This window comes from Coccinella septempunctata, chromosome 4 (assembly GCF_907165205.1).
Source record: "Coccinella septempunctata chromosome 4, icCocSept1.1, whole genome shotgun sequence".
Lineage (NCBI taxonomy): Eukaryota > Metazoa > Arthropoda > Insecta > Coleoptera > Coccinellidae > Coccinella > Coccinella septempunctata.
In genome coordinates this window covers 29,355,032-29,375,486 of record NC_058192.1, presented here as the reverse complement: position 1 = coordinate 29,375,486, position 20,455 = coordinate 29,355,032, and the positions used below count along the sequence as shown (strand labels likewise).

Below are 20,455 nucleotides of genomic sequence, written 5' to 3'. Positions count from 1 at the left end.
AGTTGGTCATTTTTCTCTATCTCTCAATATAGTTTTTTCAGCGTCGTCCATAATAGCCGGACTGAAATGGACTCCTTCCGACTTCTCAACCGAAACCATAAACAACTTATACATATAAATCTTTCTCTTGGATCACTCCATCTATTGAAAATAACCGCATCATAATCCGTTGGGTAGTTTTGAATATCTAACCATATCTATGTATGGTTAGGTACGTCTGTCCGCTCCCCGCTGGGGAGCGACTTTGTTTCATAAGTATGTAATATGTAGTGATATACATATACATTACGGTACATCCCCGCCTGACTACTACAACAACTTTTGTTGTGAGTCAATCTTATTTTGATTTACTACAAATAAAAAGGATGAAGACCATGTAATTGGTAAAAAAGAAAAAAGGTAAAATGCTCCCGATGAGCCCGTAGGGCTCCGAGGCACAGAGGGTGATTGCAGAAAAATCAGGAGGTTTATAACTTAGTTTAAAAATCGGGAGGACTAGCAGCTCTATTTATACCTATTAAGCCCGTTTGCAACAGACTAGAATTCTGTGGAAAATTTACTCGAGAATTCATGCGCTGTGAATTCTTTACCGAAAGTTGTAGAATTCACTGTTCAGTTGCATACAAAATAATCTCTGCCGTTTTCTTACCAAAATTTGGTAGAGAATTCTCGGCTGTTAGCTGTTACCAACGGGTTCCAGGCGCAGCTAAATATCTGGCCACAAAAGATCTTCAATAATATACTAAATTTTCAATCAGAGAACTGGAATATAAATATAACCTAGAAAAGTATTTGCAAAGAAAAGATATTAAATTTCAGAGCATATTTATCAGCATTCAAAATTGTTACAATTATGTTTCCAATTTGTACGATTAAATTGAGAACATAAAAATAACAGTACAAAATTCAAAATATCGTCGGTCAGTGCATAGATTCACATATAATAGGTCTATAGATTACTGTTTATTTGCAATACCAATACCAATCTGTATTCCGCATCACAAAATCTTAACTTATGGGCTATAACCAAAGATATTACACACCTAATGTAATATTACACACCTAGTGTAATATCTTTGGCTATAACCCCACCAGAGCCACCAGAGGTAGTGAGATGTCAATCATTCTTATTGAATTAACTAGAGATCAATTATTATTATGTTAACGGCGTTCATTCAATTATTGAATTCAATAATTGTCTGCACGCCGTTAACATATTCATATTTAATTTTCAGACATTAACTCCACTTCTCAATCAATTATTATTACCTTTCAGTTTTTCTATTTCACTTCCTGATACACCAGTCCCGTTTTTCTGTGAATATCTGAGGTTATGTAGATAATCTGTAAACAAAAATCATAAGTAAGATTTTTAAATTTGAGGAATGTTGCAAATATTAAAAACACATAGTTATATATACAGATTAATCCAACGAAAACTCGATTTTCCGACTTTAAAATGAAAATGCTCTTGCACGTCAATTTATTATTTGAGGGGGAACAACCTTTCCGCTTTTTTATCCCCGTAACATCAACCCCCTAAAAGGGTTCTGCTCAGCCCCTTGATTTTGAATAGGAATGAGGGTTGTTGCGATAATTTATTTTGAAAACCGCCTAGATCCAAAAATTTGGCTTCAAAATATCTATCGATAATGAGATAATGGCGAAAATAGTGAAAGAGGCAATGTGGAATTTATCTCTAGAATATTATTCATATCCGACACATTTCAGAGGTATTTAGTAGTTAGTTATGTTGTTTATTTTTTGTCTAGAAAAGTATTTCTTATGCAAAAATGTTTTTGATTTACCTTAGTCTATCGTGAATTTTTAAGAACGTTACAAGTTTGTCAAAGCGATTGTAAATTTGTAGTAGCGGATTGATTCAACGAACGACATACAGGAAAAAATGTATCCACTGCTTAAGTTATGGTTGCTAAATCTGATGCTACATTCGGAAACAAAAATAATGAAAAAGACGAATCGAGGGACGTGGCTATCTCAGGTCATGTAGCAATGGATCCGACCTTTAGTACTAAGAAATTTCCAATGTATCTGGTGTTGACGCAAAACAATCATGAGTGTCCTCAAACAACATAAATTCCATCCTCATTAGATATGCTCGGTTCAGGAACTGAATGAGCATGATCCCGATCGCCGATTCCAGTTCTGTGAAGTGGTCAGTGAAATAATTAATGGTAATCAAAATAACATGTTTCGAACGATTGTTCATTTTATCTTAACGGTATTGTAAATACAAGATTAAATCGTGAGGTGCATACTCAAGGGGAAATCACATGACAGGCCTTTTTTTCATAACCATTTTCTTCACGCATCGATTGGAAGAAGAGGACATATTGAGTGGCTACTCAGATCACCTCATCTGGCTCCACTGGACTTTTTTCCATGGGGTCACCTGAAATCCAAGATTTACGCTACCCAGCCTGAATCACAGGATGATCCCCGAACTCTGATCATTAATCAATACCGTCAAATTACACCTGAAATGTACGTAAAAGTTTTCAGCAAAATTTACTGGATGGATTTCAATTAAACTTCACAGTAATATACGAGGATGTATTGATATCTAGTTAGCCTAGACTAGTTCCATGCATAAAAAAAAATTTGCGTTATCATGGCAACGAACAATAATTCATTAGAAGTGTCAGTGTGAAGTTTGAGGTCAAAAAAGTAAACCAGAGTTACGAAATAAATTGAAAGAAAGAAGATGTCCACCAGAATTCTGAAAATCGAAAAATTGGAGTATCGAACCATAATCAAGTATGTATGTTCCTATATTTAAAAGGGTTGAGAGGTAAGCAGATTTACGAAGATATGCTTAATACCCTTGGTGATCAATGTTCTTCGTATGAGACCGTGAAAATTTGGACTACAAACTTCAAAAGAGGTAAATTTTCCATTGAAGATGATGGCCGATCGGGAAGGCCAGTTTCTGTGTCAGTCCCCGAAAATATCGATGCAGTTCATGACATGATTTTATCAGATCGTCGAATTGGGCTAAGACGGATATTTGAAGCACTGAATATTCCATACGAACACGTTTATCATATAGTTCACGTCAATTTGGGCATGAGGAAAACTGCTGCAAAATGGATCCCCAAATGTTTGAATGTTGACCAAAAGCGTGCACGGGAGCTATCCAAAGGTGTTTATTTTTTGCAGGACAACGCCCCTGCATACAAATCTCATGTTGCCATGCAAAAAATTCGTGATTTAGGGTTTGAATGACTAGAACACCGCCTAATTCACCAGATTTGGCTCTATCCGACTATTATCTCTTTCCTCAAGCCCGGGCTGGGACCACTTGGGACCCTCAGCTGAGACCTATTAAGGGGCCCTATATCGGGGGGTCCTACCCGGAAAATTTTTGAAAACGAATCAGGTGCTTGAAAATGCATTTTTACGCTAAGTATTTTTGCGAATATTATGATTTTCGACTTTATTGACTTTATTTTTTATTAAAATTAGAAATTCACTGTATTTTTAAGATACCACTAGAAAACACATTCTGTAGAACTGTCAATAATTAAAAAGGTGTTTAAAATGAAAGTGGAGTATTGAATTGATGTGGCCGATACATCCAAACTTGAACTAAAAACAGATTATATGATTTTCACAAAAAAGGGTTGTCAAATCACGACATTCGTTCCGCATTTACAATACCATCTCTAGGTGGGTAAAGGTAAACTGAAATATATGGTATCGAACGAGATGATATTTAAACAAGCGTTTTAATCTATTGTAACCAGTCCGGCCCTTGCGGTCGGACCTTTCGAGAACCAGAGCGGTCGCGAAGTTCTCGAATAACCGCGAAGGTTATTGTTTCCGGCGCCTATATAAGCCCAGCGGAGGAGCAGGTAGGCAAGTACAAGTACAGTTACAGTGCAAGCGACTAGTGGAAATAAACAAGAGTGGAAATAAATAGTAGTGTAATAGTGAGTTTGTGAGTTATATGTGTATTAGGTGTAAATAAATAATTTTAATAAGTTGGACGTTTCAATCAAGCGAAGAAAACGTTACATTGGTGTCACGTGTGCGGTTCAACATCGCTCGAATTAAATAAATAATTTTGGATATTTGGAGTTCATGCCAGTGACCACAAGACTGCAGAACGCGATGGAGACTCAAGCGGTAATGGACTTTTTGAGAAAATTGAATGAGAAAATGTACGAGAACTCTTGTAAGTTAAATGAACAATTGGAAGAAAATTCTAGAAGATTGAATGAGAAAATTGATGAGAAAATGGACCAGATTAAGGAAAATTGTAACGATGTGGTGAGTCAACTTACAGACAAATTGGATAAGAAACTGGAAACCATAAATGAAAAATTTGAAAAAGTAGACGAGAAGTTTGATATAGTGAACGAAAAATTTGACGAAGTTTATGAAAGAGTTGATGAAAAGTTTGACAAAGTTTATGAAAGAGTTGACGAAAAGTTTGACAAAGTTTATGACGACGTTAATGGAAAATTGGAAGAAATGGCAGGAATAATTGAACATCATTCCAAATTGATAGATTCCTTGAAAAAAACGTCAAACAGAACAGATATTCTGGCTTCAACACCCTACAGCACAGCGAAAGCGGAAAATGACGGCGAAGGTAGTAAAATGAAGATCAAGCCTCCAACTTTTGATGGAAAAATACCATGGTCGACATACCAAAAACAGTTTGAAGCTGCTGCGCTGGCGAACAATTGGAACGATAACGAAAAAGCCACGGCATTAATTATAGCTCTACGAGGAGAGGCACTCAACATTCTGCAGACGATCCCGGAGAGCCAACAAGCCTGTTACGAAGTTCTTACATCGAAACATCAGATGAGATATGGTGATGCTCATCTACAACAAGTATACCATGCACAAATAAAGAACCGAGTGCAGAAAACAGGGGAAAATCTCCAGCAGTTTTGAAGCTGATGTGGCGAGATTAGTCAGGCTGGCTTATCCATCTGCTCCAGATAGCTTCCTGGAACAGCTATCAATCCAGACATTCGTGGATGGGATAAAGGATAGTGAAATACAACAAGCCCTAAGACTAGCACGCCCTAGAACCGTAGATGATGCCTTAGCCCAGGCTTTGGAAATCGAAGCAGCGTAGCAAGCGTCGCATAGGGGACACCTTCGTGTAAGACAAGAGCAAGAAACAGATCGATCTGTTGAGGAGATTGTCAGAGAAAAAGTCCGCAGAATATTGCTTGCTAGGAAAAAGGATGCTGTGTGCTGGAACTGCAACAAAAGGAGGCGTTCCAAGCAAAAGCGCCCAGAATTTGAAAGGGCTACAGCTGGGAAATTAAAAGGAGTCGCTGTGGTAGACAATGGCTCGACCAAAACCATTGAGTGTCCCCAGAATTCCAGCCATTGTTCGCGTCTGGAAGAAAAGATCGATTTAAGGCGGACCACCGTAATCGAAGACGACTGGCTACCTGAAGAAATTCAAAGAGCACAAGAGGAAGATATCGACTTGAAAGTAATCCTGAGTTGGAAGAAGAGCGGTAAACGTCCTACTTGGGAAGAAGTATCCAGACTGAGCCAGAATATAAAGTCGTATTGGGCACAAAGGGAAACGCTGAAGATTGATGGAGGTCTTCTGAAACGTTGTTGGGAAAATGAAGATGGAACTGAGCAGAGACTTCAGTTGATTGTGCCGAAGAGCCGTGTGACAGACATTCTGACCAGACTACATAACATAACTTCAGGTGGACATTTCGAGATAACCAAAACATTGGAAAAAGTCAGGCAGCGATTCTATTGGCCAAATTGTAAGAGGGACGTTAAAGATTGGTGTAGAAGATGCAAGGTTTGCGCTGCTGCTAACGGACCTTATGGTAGAGGAAAAGCACCAATGAAGCAATATAACGTCGGATCTCCCATGGAACGAGTAGCTATCGACATCGCTGGCCCCTTTCCCGAAACAGACCATGGAAACAAGTACATTTTGGTAGCGATGGATTATTTCACGAAATGGGTGGAAGCCTACGGTATTCCTAATCAAGAGGCAAGTACGGTAGCTGATAAATTGGTCAGAGAATTCTTCTGCAGATTTGGAATACCTCTGGAGCTGCATTGTGATCAAGGCCGAAATTTTGAATCGAAGTTATTCCAAGAAGTATGCAGCAAATTGGGAATTCACAAAACAAGGACTACACCTCTTCATCCGCAATCAGACGGCATGGTCGAACGAATGAATCGGACCATGGGAAAACATCTAGCCAAAGTAGTTTCTGATCACCAGCGGGATTGGGATGAATATTTACATCTATTCACCATGGCATATAGATCTTCGATTCAAGAATCTACCAAGGAAACTCCATCCAGTATAATGTTCGGCCGAGAAATAAGGCTGCCTTGCGACTTAGAGTTTGGATGTAAGCCTGGAGAAGACGTAGCTGGGGAGGACTACGTTAGTAAATTAAGGAACAAGCTGGATTACATTCATGACAAGGTACGCAATCAAATGCAGCAAGCAAGTGATCGAATGAAAATGCGCTACGACATCAAGGCTATTGTGGATTCACCACTGGAGATCTGGTGTGGCTACATAATCCACAAAGGAGGAAAGGTTTTTCACCAAAGCTGCAGAGACAGTGGGAGGGACCGTATGAAATAATCAAGAGGATAAATGATGTAGTTTACCGGATAAGGAAGCTCCCCAGAGGAAAACCAAAGGTTGTCCATTTCAACCGATTAGCCCCGTACGCGCAGGACAAAGAAGAAGTACATCTTGTGGAAGCCCCGATGCAAGGTAGCAGCGATTACCAGAAGTTTATGGATTGCTATGGTGAGACACGCGTTGCACGGTTCGGCGTTACACAGGAAGTACATCAAGATCTCTTTACCGTGTCTGAGGAATACTCTCTCGCTCATTGCGTAGCGAAGGACCTTCGTATGAGCAAAGGAATAGCAAGGGACGTCAGGAACAACTATTGCGACAGCAGCCAAGAATCGGAAAAGTTTTGAAATTGAAGGCTGAAGGTCGGTTCATTTATTATCTAGTCACCAAGCAACATTCCTACCAGAAGCCAACCTATCAGAACCTATGGACGGCACTGCAAAGCTTGAAAGAAGACCTTCAACGCTTTGGAGTTAGGAAATTAGCTGTTCCCAAGCTCGGTTGTGGATTGGACCAGCTGAATTGGCGAGTTGTGCGAAGCATGCTGGAGGTGGTATTTCAGGGGACTGATATACGGATCCTGGTGTGCAGTTTCAACCCAAAGCAGGCCAGGGAGCCTGGAAAAACTGTGGAGTGCTACTTCCATCAGAATGGCTACTGTAGGAATGATGATGGGTGCAAGTTTCGCCACGGTCCTCGGAGGAATTCACTAAATCTGTTCTGGGACAGAACAGGCTTAAGGAGGGGACAGTGTAACCAGTCCGGCCCTTGCGGTCGGACCTTTCGAGAACCAGAGCGGTCGCGAAGTTCTCGAATAACCGCGAAGGTACCTGAATGTTTCCGGCGCCTATAAAAGCCCAGCGGAGGAGCAGGTAGGCAAGTACAAGTACAGTTACAGTGCAAGCGACTAGTGGAAATAAACAAAAGTGGAAATAAATAGTAGTGTAATAGTGAGTTTGTGAGTTATATGTGTAATAAGTGTAAATAAATAATTTTAATAAGTTGGACGTTTTAATCAAGCGAAGAAAACGTTACTCTATTCTAAAAATCTACAGGGGGCAGTAACAGTTTCCAGAACATTCTGAGCAATTTCATTTCAGAGTTGGTGAAAATCGGACTAGAGGGGTAATGGTAATTTTCGGAACGTTCAGATCAATTACAAAATAGGTACCTATCGGATAATCGGTCATTAAATAATATAGCAAAGGAAACCTTCTATAAATGCATAATGATATCGAAAACTATCATCTTTCCCTAGATTTCAACGAGTTGTTTTTTTATTCCTTTCGCATACAAATTTTCAAATTTTTTTTTTACAGGATTTTTGGTTTGCTTGTTTGTTTCATATTAGCAACTAAGCAGACGAAAAAATCCTGAAATTGCTCTGAATGTTCTGATGTTCTGGTAACTACACCCGCCCCCTCTATATTTTTAAGAATAGAGAGTTCAATACAGGGTGTTCTCAAAGGTGAGGCTTTTTTTTTGACAGGTAATAGAACTCCTCAAAATAGGTCATGGTACCAAAAATCATTTATATAAAATATTCACCAGGGCTCAAGGTATGATTTCGGTAGTGCTTCGGATGCAATGCTACAGTTCTACAGAATGTGACTGCAGCTTGGTAATTGCATATGGGTAGTCACATTCTGCAGCCACTGCATGCATCCGACGCTATACCGAAACCATACCTTTATGCGTAGGCTTGTGCCGGCGAAAGGTCAGTATACTGGAAACCGTCAGAGTCAGCGTAAGATTTTTGTGAATTTTCGGAGTGTTCATAAACTTGGTGCAAATATGTAGGTATACTGGAAGTATGCACTAATCCCGGGGAGCAAATGCTGGCAGGCCTGTAACATCGCAAATGGCAGAAATAGAGGAGCAAATTCTGGACATAGTTGAGGAACAACCGACAACAAGTACCACGACCATAGCCAGGATCGTCGGAGTGAGCCACAGTAGAGTTTGAAAGACACTAAGACAAGAGCAACTGTACCCCTATATACGATTTCCAGAAACTTCAAGCACTCCAACAAGAAGATCATACTCGAAGAAAAGAATTCTGCGTGTGGCTTTTAAATCACCAATATCTAACAACATTCATTCTGTTTACTGACGAAGCCACTTTCACCAGAAATGGAGTAAACAATTTCTACAATACCCATGTAAGGTCTACAGAAAACCTTCACGCTATCAGAAGAACAGATTTTCAGCAAAGGTTTTCCTTTGTCTGAATCGGACTCCTGCGTGGAATGCTTATTGGGCTATTTTTTCCAAGGGCGGCTCGTCAGAGGAGGCAAGGGAGGCTAAGCCTCCTCATAAAGCTTAGAGCTAAAATACATTCATTTTGGGCATGTCCTTATTTTCAGAAAGTAATTTCTATATAAATTTTCCGAACACTTGAACTAGATATTCAGATAAAAATTAGTTCATTTTTCGGTCCTCCGCTCATAAAAATCCACCATAACAATCATACAATCCACCGGCCGCGTACGCATCCGCCGCATCGAATGTGAATATTTCCTAATTCCTAGGACTGCCCACAGCCCTCTTAAACACTGTGTTAAGAGGGCTGTGGACTGCCTATTCGGACGGAGGCTGTTGGGCCTGCTGCTTCCGTTGATAGTGTAACTCACGCATACGTTCTCTGGACTCACATACTAGCCGAACAAGAATTCAGCTGACTTACTGTACCATATTCGCCCGTAAAATGTACCAGAGGAGGCACAGCTCCCCTGTTCTCCATCGATTCTTTCGTGCCGTCTTCGACTATATTCGCTTGATCTCCGGCGGTAGGGGCGTTGTCCGGCGGTAGTATTTTTACTATTTTCTCATCAAACAGAATATGTATTCATGTATTCATGGTTCAAAACGGGGTTTTCAGATTTGAAAAATATACCGCGTTCTATCGAAAGGCCTAACAAGTCAAAGGAGCATATAGCATCCCCTTGCATTGAAAATTAGTCTTAGAACTGGGAACTTTTCATTATATTGAAGAAGTATACTTTATTGACTGATAAAAGTTTGTTCCAACACTCCTCGAAAACTATTAGCCTCCTCAGCTCTCATGACCACGAGCCGCCACTGATTTTTTCCACCACCACGAATGTCAGGTGAAGACTTTCTCCATGTTCTCCAGAACAATTTGCCAGGATTACTAGAAAATGTTCCTCTCAATATTCGACAGAGAATGTGGTTGTTAATGGATGGAGCACCACCCCACTTTCGAAGGAACGTTCGAAATTATTTAAATAATGGGTCCCCGAATAGGCGGATAGAACGTGGCGGATCCATTTCTTCCCCAGATCTCAACCCTTGTGATTTCTTCCTTTGGGGTCATTTGCAAACATTAATGTACGGTGACGGTGAAGTGGATAGTGCTGACGAACTAAAAAGATAACGCATTGAAAATGCTTGTGAAAGCCTCACCCTAAAAACAACCTGTATTTGTCTATAAATCTCCTCGTATTGTAGCCACACCAAATGTATGAATGAAATAGGTGAAAATAATTTTTGTAATAAAAATAATGAAAGACGGATTTTAGTGATTAGAAGAATAATACTAAAATTAAAAACAAATCTGTGTGTTTAACAGTTTTCAATGGTGTGATACTGGAATAGAAGGGGCTCAACTAAGATGCCTCAACATTTTACTCTCCTTGGTCTGAAGTAACAGCTTCTTTGTGAGCAACTCACTTGCTGAAGATACTTCGTTGATTTCAGGCTTTTATGACCGACGGCGAAACTAGGAAAATCATGAGAGAAAATTCAAGAAAATTACTCCCTTTGCACTCATTTTGGAGGCAAGACTCCAAACGAAGGAATTTTTTCAATCTGTGATTTGGATATAACCTATTCCTGGATTGATGCGCTATCGAACGTATATTATGATTTTGGAGCGCACGCATAATTTTTTTTTAATGAAGATCTAACTCGAATTAAGTACGAATTGAATCTGCAGATTTTAACTTGCTGACCAAATACATCAGCCCCATCAGTGGCGGATCGACGATTTCCGGGGCCCTACGCTTGAAAATTTTCGGGGCACTCCCTATAGTTTTTCAATTTCTGTCGAAACAATTTCTCAATGAGGATTCGGTTTCTCCAAAACCAACATAAATTTTATTCATGAAATATATGGTACATCAATTGAAATATAACAAACGAATAAAAAAAAAGAAACAACTCAATAAGAATAAATCAGTTAAGAAATAACGAAATACAACTCAGTATTTCTTTCTACAAAAAAAGAACTGACATGAAAATAGAAAATAATCGAATAATAAAAATTAAATATAATATGAAATTCCGAAAAAACGAATCAAGTTACCGTTCAGTAAGGATAGTGGAAATAGTGTTCCGTCTTGGTACCATATCTAGTCCCCGTATTGATTTTTTGATAACCTCTGTATACTTCGAAATAATCTGCAGTTCTGGTAATTTTTTCTAACCTGTGAAGCCAATAGCCATGCACAATCTTCAACTCAACATTGATACTTGATATGGTATAATAGCATGAAGGAAGACTAATCCCACTATCCTTACCTTACCAATCCCACTATTCGACCTTTCCGTCGAAAACATGTGAGGTAGAGAATATGGAAAGTAGTATAGTGAGAACACGCATAAATTTTATGGAAGCTATATGGTATGGATATGGAATGGATACGGAACGTATAGTGAGAATCAACCTTCAAGCAATCATTCATCAGCAGAAGGTGTAGTGTAGAGCATGTATTAGAGCTCATGGTGGGGACTGCAAACATCTTTTGTTAAAAATAAATCAATAAACGGATATTTTAAAATTGTATGATGAAAAATCAGTTTCGGTGTAGGCTCGGAGCCTTGAGGAGCTATCTAAACTTTGTGATGCATTGATTCGCAGTTTCGAGAATTGGTGTCGGTCGAATGCACTCACTCATACTCAACGCAAACCAAACTGAGTGCATCTATTTCAGTATAAGAAATATAAATTAAATAATCGTCTAGTTATATTCAATGCCTCGAACAAAATATTGTCTCCAAAGAGACTATAAAGTTCCTAGGAATTCATCTTGATAGTTCTTTGAGGTGGAATTACCATGTGGATGCAGTTTGTGAAAAATTGTGTAGTTCTTTCTATGCAATTAGAATAAAGAATTCATTGCCATTGAAGTCGGTTATAGCTGTTTACTAAAGCTTGGTTGGTTTTCATATGAATTAAAATGTTCTGTTGTGGCTGTGGGGTAACTCTGTTGAATCCAAGAGGGTATTTAGGCGAATTTTGGCGCTAGTGGTTAACTATGGTTAGGTTGTAGTTACTTGGGTAACCACATTTTGGCTAGGATAACCATGTAACTATGACGTTTTAATGACGTCACACGAAGTTAACCACGTAACCTTCCTCTTGAGTAGGGTTAATGGCGTGGTATGTCATTGAACTCTATGGGTTCCCATAGAGTTCAATGTGGTATGTATTTCTATCTTCTTTCAATGAGTGAAATGGAATATTGGACCATTGATGTTATGTGGGATCCATAGACCTACGTACACCATAAATCCAGAAAATCTCAAATAACTCAAAAATTATTGAATTTAGGAGCATAATCATGTGAGAAAACTATCATTATTTTTGACCGCAGAATCCAACACAATTATAAAAAAATAGGGTTCTAATTTGAAAAACAGAAGTTATGGCCAATTTAAGATCACAATTTTCAACACAAAATTTGAAACACTCTGTGATGATATTTTTGAAATCCAAAAGATGCATGACCTTTTCACATCCTTCCTCTTCGATGTTGTAAAAACGGTTTACGCTCAGGATATTTAAAATAAGAATAATGAACATATTACTGACTGAACATATTTGACTTTTTTTCCAGTTTTTTTAGGATATTTTGAAAACTATTCGATTTAATACAATGGTTTTAACAGAAATGTATTCACTACTGAATACTCGATCATACCAGGAATGGAAAAGTTGAAAAAAAATTTTTTCGTCGAATTTATTTTCACTCCCTGTATAACCGGAAGTTTTTGGGCTTCGAAAATATTTTAGCTCTGTAGAGAACTTCGTACAATATCATAATCCCAATTTTCAGATTTCAAATATGTCTAGTTCTCCAGAAACGTCTAATAGGCACTCGAACTTGGGACACCCTGTATAGTCGAGTCTACGATGTGGATCACACGCTACACTAGCACATCTAGAGGTGAATTCACACGTGGTAGCCCTCATTGGTTCCTAAATAATTAAACTTCAATCCTGTGAATTCGAAACTAAGCCTTTTTGGCCTATAGTTGGTAAAGAAAAATATAGTTATATTTCTATTTTGAATTTATTTAGCTTATGGCGTATACAAACATCCACAGAAGTTAACTGCACAAGCACAAGAAAATATAAAAATATTGTAAGAAAAAATATACAGTGTACAGACAAAATTATGTGTAGCATCACAGCTCGATATCTAGTTGGTTAAGCCATTGGATGGACCGCGCTGTTGCATGCAAAAAGTCAGAAGTTGTGCCAGAAAATCTCCTAGTCGGACATTCATAGGCAATGTGATGCATTGTTTGAGAAGCAGCACCGCAATCGCATTCCGGACTCATTCTCTTCCCCCATTTGAACAAGGCCGATCCACTTCTTCCATGGCCAGTCCGGATCCTGTTTAATCGAACCCAAATTTTACGGGGCAGATTGAAACCCTGTGGTGGATTTTTTGGATCTAGTAAGGGGTGCCAGGCTGGATCAGCTCTGCTCTGCCAGCTTGCTATCCACTCTTCATATCCGTTGAAGTTGTTGGTTACAAGCTGTTGGGCTGTTTTTACAGTTGGATTTCTTGATTTTAGTCGGTTGAATCTTATGATGTCTTGATGGATCGGTAGGTCTAGGTTTTCGCTGACCTTTTTAAACTCACGAACCAATATCTGCTGTCTACGGATTTTCGGTGGTTCGATATGACACAATACGGGTAGCCATTCGATAGGTGTGGACTTAATAGATCCCGAAATAATTCTCATTGTTTGATTGAGAACGGTATCCACTTTACTAACGTAAGGGCTGTTTAGCCAAACCGATGCGCAATATTCGGCCGTAGAAAAGACCAGGCTGAGTGCGGACGTGCGTAGTGTGGAGGCATCAGCTCCCCAGGTCGACCCCGCCAGTTTGTATAGAATATTGTTGCGAGTTCTCAACTTCGCTGCCAAGTTTGTTATGTTTGTTGAAAGAAAGGGTGCGATCCAATGTAATACCTAGGTACTTGGGATAGTGGTTGTGGCGTAAAATACTATTGTTGAAAGTGACATTTAGATTGTTCGATGCCATTCTATTGTTAAGGTGAAAACAGCATGTCTCCGTTTTTGAAATGCTTGGTGTGAGTCGCCATCTCTTAAAGTAACCAGATAGTATGTTCAGGTCATCGGATAGGGTTGTTTCCAGGTCTCCCATATTGACATGTTGCTTTGCGAGAGCCAAGTCATCAGCATACATGAATTTACGGCTTGATGTAAGTGGCAAGTCAGCTGTATACAAGTTAAAAAGGAGTGGAGCCAGCACAGATCCCTGTGGAAGACCATTATTAAGCAGTTTTGGTCTGCTTAGCATAAATAAATAAATAAAATATTTTGAATTCATGGTCAACGTTTGGCGGTTTACTTACGGCACACAGCTTGTATACAGGGTGATTCATTGGTAAATGAACATACAGTAACCTGAGCTAGAGCTACCCTAGGCGAGTCCAAAAAACCCATATATGATAGGTTTAATCAATTCCATAACCGAGATACAGGGTGCTTCATGTAATCACCTAAAATATCAATTTCTCATAAGTTTTGAACCAACCAGTACAGTCGGTTGATATTTGGAATATATGATTCACTTGCATAGGTCAATAGATTCACATTTAAATTTCCAAAAAATTCCAGGTCCGTAATTGAAAATATGGGACATCTTCTTATCTGGGATTCAACACCCTGTATATCAAAATTTTTGGATTTGATGGAGATATTTGAAAATAGCAGAAAATTTTAGATTCAGTAGATTTCATCATCAGCACGTCATTTTGCTTTTTGGTTCAAAAGTTATGAGAAATTCAAATTTTAGGTGAATACATAAAGCTCCCTGTATCTCGGTTATGGAATTGATTAGACTCATCTAATATGGTTTTTTGGACTCGCCTTGGCCTAGGGTGGCTCTAGCTCAGGTTACCGTATGATCATTTACCAATGAAACACCCGAGGAAACCCCCTTATAGTTCTTTACGAGAAACAATTATAAGTTTAATGCCATTGATAAAGGATAAGATTATGTGATTATATATGTTTATATGAAACAATTATTTGATTGTTTTTTTTATTCACTGCGAATGAATAGGATTGAATTTCATTTCTAGGTATACCATAATAACAACTATTGAGCGGATTGCGAATTGGTAAATTTATCATTATAGTTTCTTGTGAAATGAGGTACCTATATTTTAACAAATCAATATTGAAAATTCACCTTATGTTCAATCATTCAAAGATACAATATGAAGAAACGAATATTCAATATTTAATAGCATTATCAGACATTTTTCTTTGCTTCTTGACAAAATTTTGAATAGAGTAGTTTCATTCTGTGCAGAATTATTTGGTGATAGTGAATGATGATAATTTTTTATCCGTTTCTTATCAATGTGTGAAAAAGTGAAGAAGAAATATTTTTCTTTCATTCCTGGTAGAATTAACGCTCATAGATACTATAGAATTGATGAGGCCTATGGAAAGCTCCTTGATGGAAAGCCACTCGGAAAGCCATAATTGAACTAAAAAGTTTATTATATGATTTTCACAACGCATGTTTCTGTATCACAATATATTAGTTTTCCGTCACCCTCGTGAAGATGCTATTGTGATAGTGCAAAACGTTGGCGTAAATTTTCGGGAATAAAGGGTAGAAAAATCATTTATATTAGTGCAAGCGAGGGATAAGTTTTTGGTCTTGGGGGCCCATGGATCCGCTACTGCCTCTAGCCCTGGTAGTGGGTGCATGACAACTTCCTTGATTATTGGGTAATTTGAAATAAAAATTAGGAATCTGCAAAATAATAAATCCCGAAGATGATTCATATTTAAATATACCTTGTTGAAACGTTACCTATATCTGAAGATGATAAGAATTTTAATTAATGAGTCATCACCTAATATTTCGACATCAATGAAGATAAGGTATGTATATTTTTTCCATTATATTATATACGATACATTGAGAACCCATCCATTTGCATTTTTATGTCCCTATTGTGCATAAATAAATATAGGTACATCTACACTATTACCTTGGCAATTTCTATTGCATTCCATCTCTTCGAAATTGTGGTGATCTTGGGCGCATATTGAAACACATGGTTTGCAAGTTCCGTCATGTACCGAACAGTAATCACCTAGGTCACATTTTCTTTGGCCGCATTGAACACCGTCGATAGTTATGGCACAATTTGAGGTCCATAATTTGCTCATGAAAATAAATAAGAAAACGAACGGCACTTGGCACAACATTTTAAATTTCACGTAGAAATGTTCTTCATTTCCTAAGACAACACAGGAATGTTAAAGCGCACCTTTCATTTCACAATAGTGTTGAACTAACAGGTAAACACACCTGACTGAACGACCTGCTACGTTGTACCAGTGTGAGTCATACAACAACGCGGACTCTTTCCATTCTCTGCAAGGTCTGTTTTGAGTACTACTCGAGGTAACAGTACAAATTACTGGACAGGTACTCTTCGATAAAAGAGTTCCTCTCGCGACATTCTTTTGGAGATGAACAAATGTTCCTATATTGGCGATACTTCGGCTCGAGCTCCCGTACTGGTCTATACGGAATTGATATAATTTTTCTTCCGACAATTGCATCTTTCCAAAATAAATATTGGAGGAAATCCACAACATTGCTGGTCATTCAAAATGTGCCCAATGTAGGTACCTATTTGTTTATGAAATTTTTTCAAATGTCGCTAGGGGATGAACATGGAAGGCGGCCGCCTAGAAGCAAGGATTAAGGAGCAGCTTTTCGCGCATAACAAGAAATTCGAAGTACCGAATGATAAATCAATTCACTGAGCAACAAGAGGAATACCGACAACTATTATTGACGTCTAGTCTACTCCAATCGTAATCCCAAGGGCGGTCCTACGGGAGGGTAAAGGGGGTAATCACCCCCCCCCCAGAGCCCATAATGAATTAGATTTTTTAAATTTTTTTTCATTTGAAAAACTAAGAAAAAACCATATTATAATGAAATGAAAAGGAGAGATTCCTTGTACAGTGCATCCCATTTTGGGTAAGACAGCCAGGTTTCTCGCTTGTTATTTGAAATAGATTGCAGTTTTCACGTTCCTGTCCTACTTTTTTGTGAAACTCAAGTTATCTTAATCAGATTTTTTATAATAGTTTCCGTTTATGAGATACAGGGCGATGTTGGAAATTGATACTTTTCGGATCCCTCCTTTTATCTCCGAAGTTATGAGAAATAATGCTGAGCTGAAAACTACGTCTAATAAAAAATTCTGGGTAGAATCCAGTGGCGTAATCTTTTTTTTTTCGGGGTATGGTTTTGAAGATACGACACAAACCTATATTCTTTTCAATGGGATACCCTGTACTTTATTACTTCGTTGAATTCGTCAATTTTTTTCCTTTAAAATGATTCATAATATCATATGAGTAGGATGTTCAGAAATGCTAAAAAACACAAAAACATCACATAATGATGATGGATCGCCCATATAAAAGAAGAATCAATTCGAGGGCAAACAAAGATTATACACTCATCACTAAGACGAAAAACAAAACGTAGGTGCCTACTTAATAGCAGCACATAAATAATACAAAAATTCATAATACAAATTAGATACAGAAGAAATACTAATAAAATATTTATCATTGATACAAATTTTCAACATTGCATAATATTTTACTGATTAAACTATTCAAATTGCTGTCCATTTTCCCTAAGTTTATTCAATATTATAAAAGGGCGGTTTTGTAATTTCTCTGTTGAGGCACGAAGTTCTTCGGGACTGCTAGAACAGATTTGCTTTTTTCTCTCCTATGCCTACTTGATTGAACAAAGCTTCCAAACGCATAGTAGCAATAATAACAATAAGGATCCATGAATTTCTACTTTTAATAATCAAAAGTAATAATCCTCTTATTGAAACTTGGGAAATTTAGGCTCACTAACAAAAAATCATCATTATGTGATATTTTAGTGTTTTAAGCATTTCTGAACATCCTACCTATATAATTTTATAAATCTTTTCGAAGGGAAAAGAATTAGGAATTCAACGAAGTACGAAGTAATGAAATACAGAGTGTTCCATTGAAAAAAATATAGGTTTGTGTAGTATCTTCAAAACCATACCCCGAAAAAAAAAATTGAGTACACCACTGGATTTTACGCAGAATTTTGTATCAGACGCAGTTTTTAGCTCAGCATTATTTCTAATAACTTCGGAGATGAAGGAGGGGTCCGAAAAGTGTCAATTTCCAAAATCGCCCTGTATCTCATAAACGGAAACAGTTATGCAAAATCTGATTAGAATAACTTGAGTTTCACATAAAAGTAGGGCAGGAACGTGAAAACCGCAAGGCTCTATCTTAAATGACAAGCGAGAAACCTGGCTGTCTCACCCAAAATGAGATGCACTGTACAATTTTAAGAAAAAAACATGGGACTGCAAATGCTAACTAGAGACACCTACAGGGTTTTATTTGAAGTCTCAATTTGAAATTTCAATTGTTCTTTCAATTACTACAAAGTGATTGATCTCCACGTGAAACTTTGTAATCATTTGTAATCATTTTTCATTCCGAGTCATTCGCTTGACAAAAGAAGACGTGCCATAGTGCTCCTAGTGCTATAAAAAAGAAAGCGGAAGAGAAAGTCGAGGTGAAAGTGCCCACTAACAAAGCTACGGAATATTTGATTCCGACTGTGAAGTTTGTGTAGGTTCTATATTTGTTATCGGAATTTTAATTCGTTAAAATTTTTAAAGTTGGTGTTCATCTTCAGTGTCCAGAATTTGTTTTCGTTGGTACTGCAGAAAACATCAGGTGAGCTCATATTTCGTATCTTTTGTCTGATTTTTCTCATAGCGTAGAAAACTTTCGGCTTTATACCATAGTTTTATATTAGACTATTTCAGTGAAGATTTCTGAATATTTTATTATTTTCAAATTATTTGATATTTTGGGATTTTTGAGTATAAAACCATGTCGGAAACCTCAGATAATGAGGGTTCCTACATGGAAGCGACCGATGCTGAAGAATTCAGCGAAGGCGAACACGAGGAGCTTGTAAAGCTCAGAGAAGAAAATGGGCAGTTGAAAGCTCAAATTGTCCAACTGACCGAAACTGTGTTACAGTTGGTCGGTGAGATGCGCCTCTTGAGAGAGGAAATGACCCGAAATAATATGCCAAAATCCCCCACTTGCGCCACTAATACTAACCGGTAGCGGGTTCCAAAAATAATTCCCTTAAAGGAATTGTTTCACAACCCGAAACAAGAAGAAATGATGCAACGTTGGTTGCGAAGGCCCCAAACGCGCCCCAAACTAAACGCGCGCGAAAAGAAAGCTCCTCTTCTGATGAGGAGACCGTCAAGCAGACAACGGGAGTGCCTAAAAGGGATAAAATCCCACCCATCACAATGATGGGTACATCAGATTGGGTAGAGATCTCAAAAGCTCTTTATACCAAGAAATTCAGCTATAACCGGGCTACTGTAGTGAAAGACGGAATCAAGATTATAGCCACAACTGTAGATGACAACAGAAAAATAACTAAATTCTTCGACCAACTTGGAAAGGAGTATTTCACATACCAGATGGAAGAGGAAAAGAAAATTTACGCCGTCATTAGGCATCTTCCAATAGACGCAGATCTGGAATTGATTAAAAATGACCTGAAATTCCAGGGAATCGATGATGCTGAGGTGTCTAAAATGACATCAAACAAAACGAAAAAGCCGATACCATTATATCTGGTTAAAACCCAAAAGAAGGAGATATTCGACATCCAACGACTCTTCAACCTTTGTATTACAGTCGAACCAAAAAAGAAGGCAGAAAGTCCAAGCCAGTGCTTAAGGTGCCAAAGGTACGGACATGCACAGAACAAATGCTCCTTCCCGTGGAGATGCGTGAAGTGCTCAGGAAGTCATAGCAGCAATGACTGCACACTCACCAGAAAAGGTGAAGAGAGAAATGCCACAGGTGTCTTATGTGGAGAAAAGTCCATCCAGCTGGCTACAAAGGATGTAGCGAGTACAAGTTAGTGACCAGAAAGAAGAATTCCCGAAAATCAGCTGAACAGAAAAAGAAGGTAACAAAAACAACAACTTCTGAACAAAAAATTCAGGAAGTAGCGAAGACCCAACCTACAGAGCAGGAAAAGAAGAGGGAGACTCCAAAACCCCTTCAGAAAAAAGGACAGAAGAAGCTTACAATGAAACAGACTGTGAACAGCCAACAGGAGAAGAAAAAGATATCTGAATCAGCCGATGATTCAGATATCTTCACGGAAAAAATTTTCATCAAGATAATGTTGAAAATTGAGAGGGAAATGGAGAAAAAACTCCAAGCATTATTTAGTAAACTGAATTAATGGACCTTACGGATATTAGGAAGAATTCCATCAAGATAATCTCGTGGAACATAAACGGGATTAACACTCGGAAAGCCGAGATAGAACAAATAATATCAGAAAGACAACCTGATATTATAGCCCTACAGGAAACAAGAATAAACCGGAACAGAAGACTGAATTTCATGAATTATGAAACATATAGATGTGACAGAATT

At 38.2% G+C, this 20,455-nt stretch overlaps 1 protein-coding gene across 1 annotated transcript in view; it reads right to left on the bottom strand.

Annotated features, from left to right (window-relative positions):
* Positions 1–16,289, bottom strand: part of LOC123311599 (protein grindelwald) — a 38,371-nt gene extending 22,082 nt beyond the window's left edge. The window contains exons 1-2 of the mRNA XM_044895650.1: positions 15,925–16,289; positions 1,270–1,344 (exon numbers count right to left, since the gene is read on the bottom strand). Coding sequence (XP_044751585.1) covers positions 1,270–1,344; positions 15,925–16,144 — 295 coding nt within the window. The 5' untranslated portion in view covers positions 16,145–16,289. The remainder of the gene's footprint in view (positions 1–1,269; positions 1,345–15,924) is intronic.
* Positions 16,290–20,455: the final 4,166 nt, after the last annotated feature.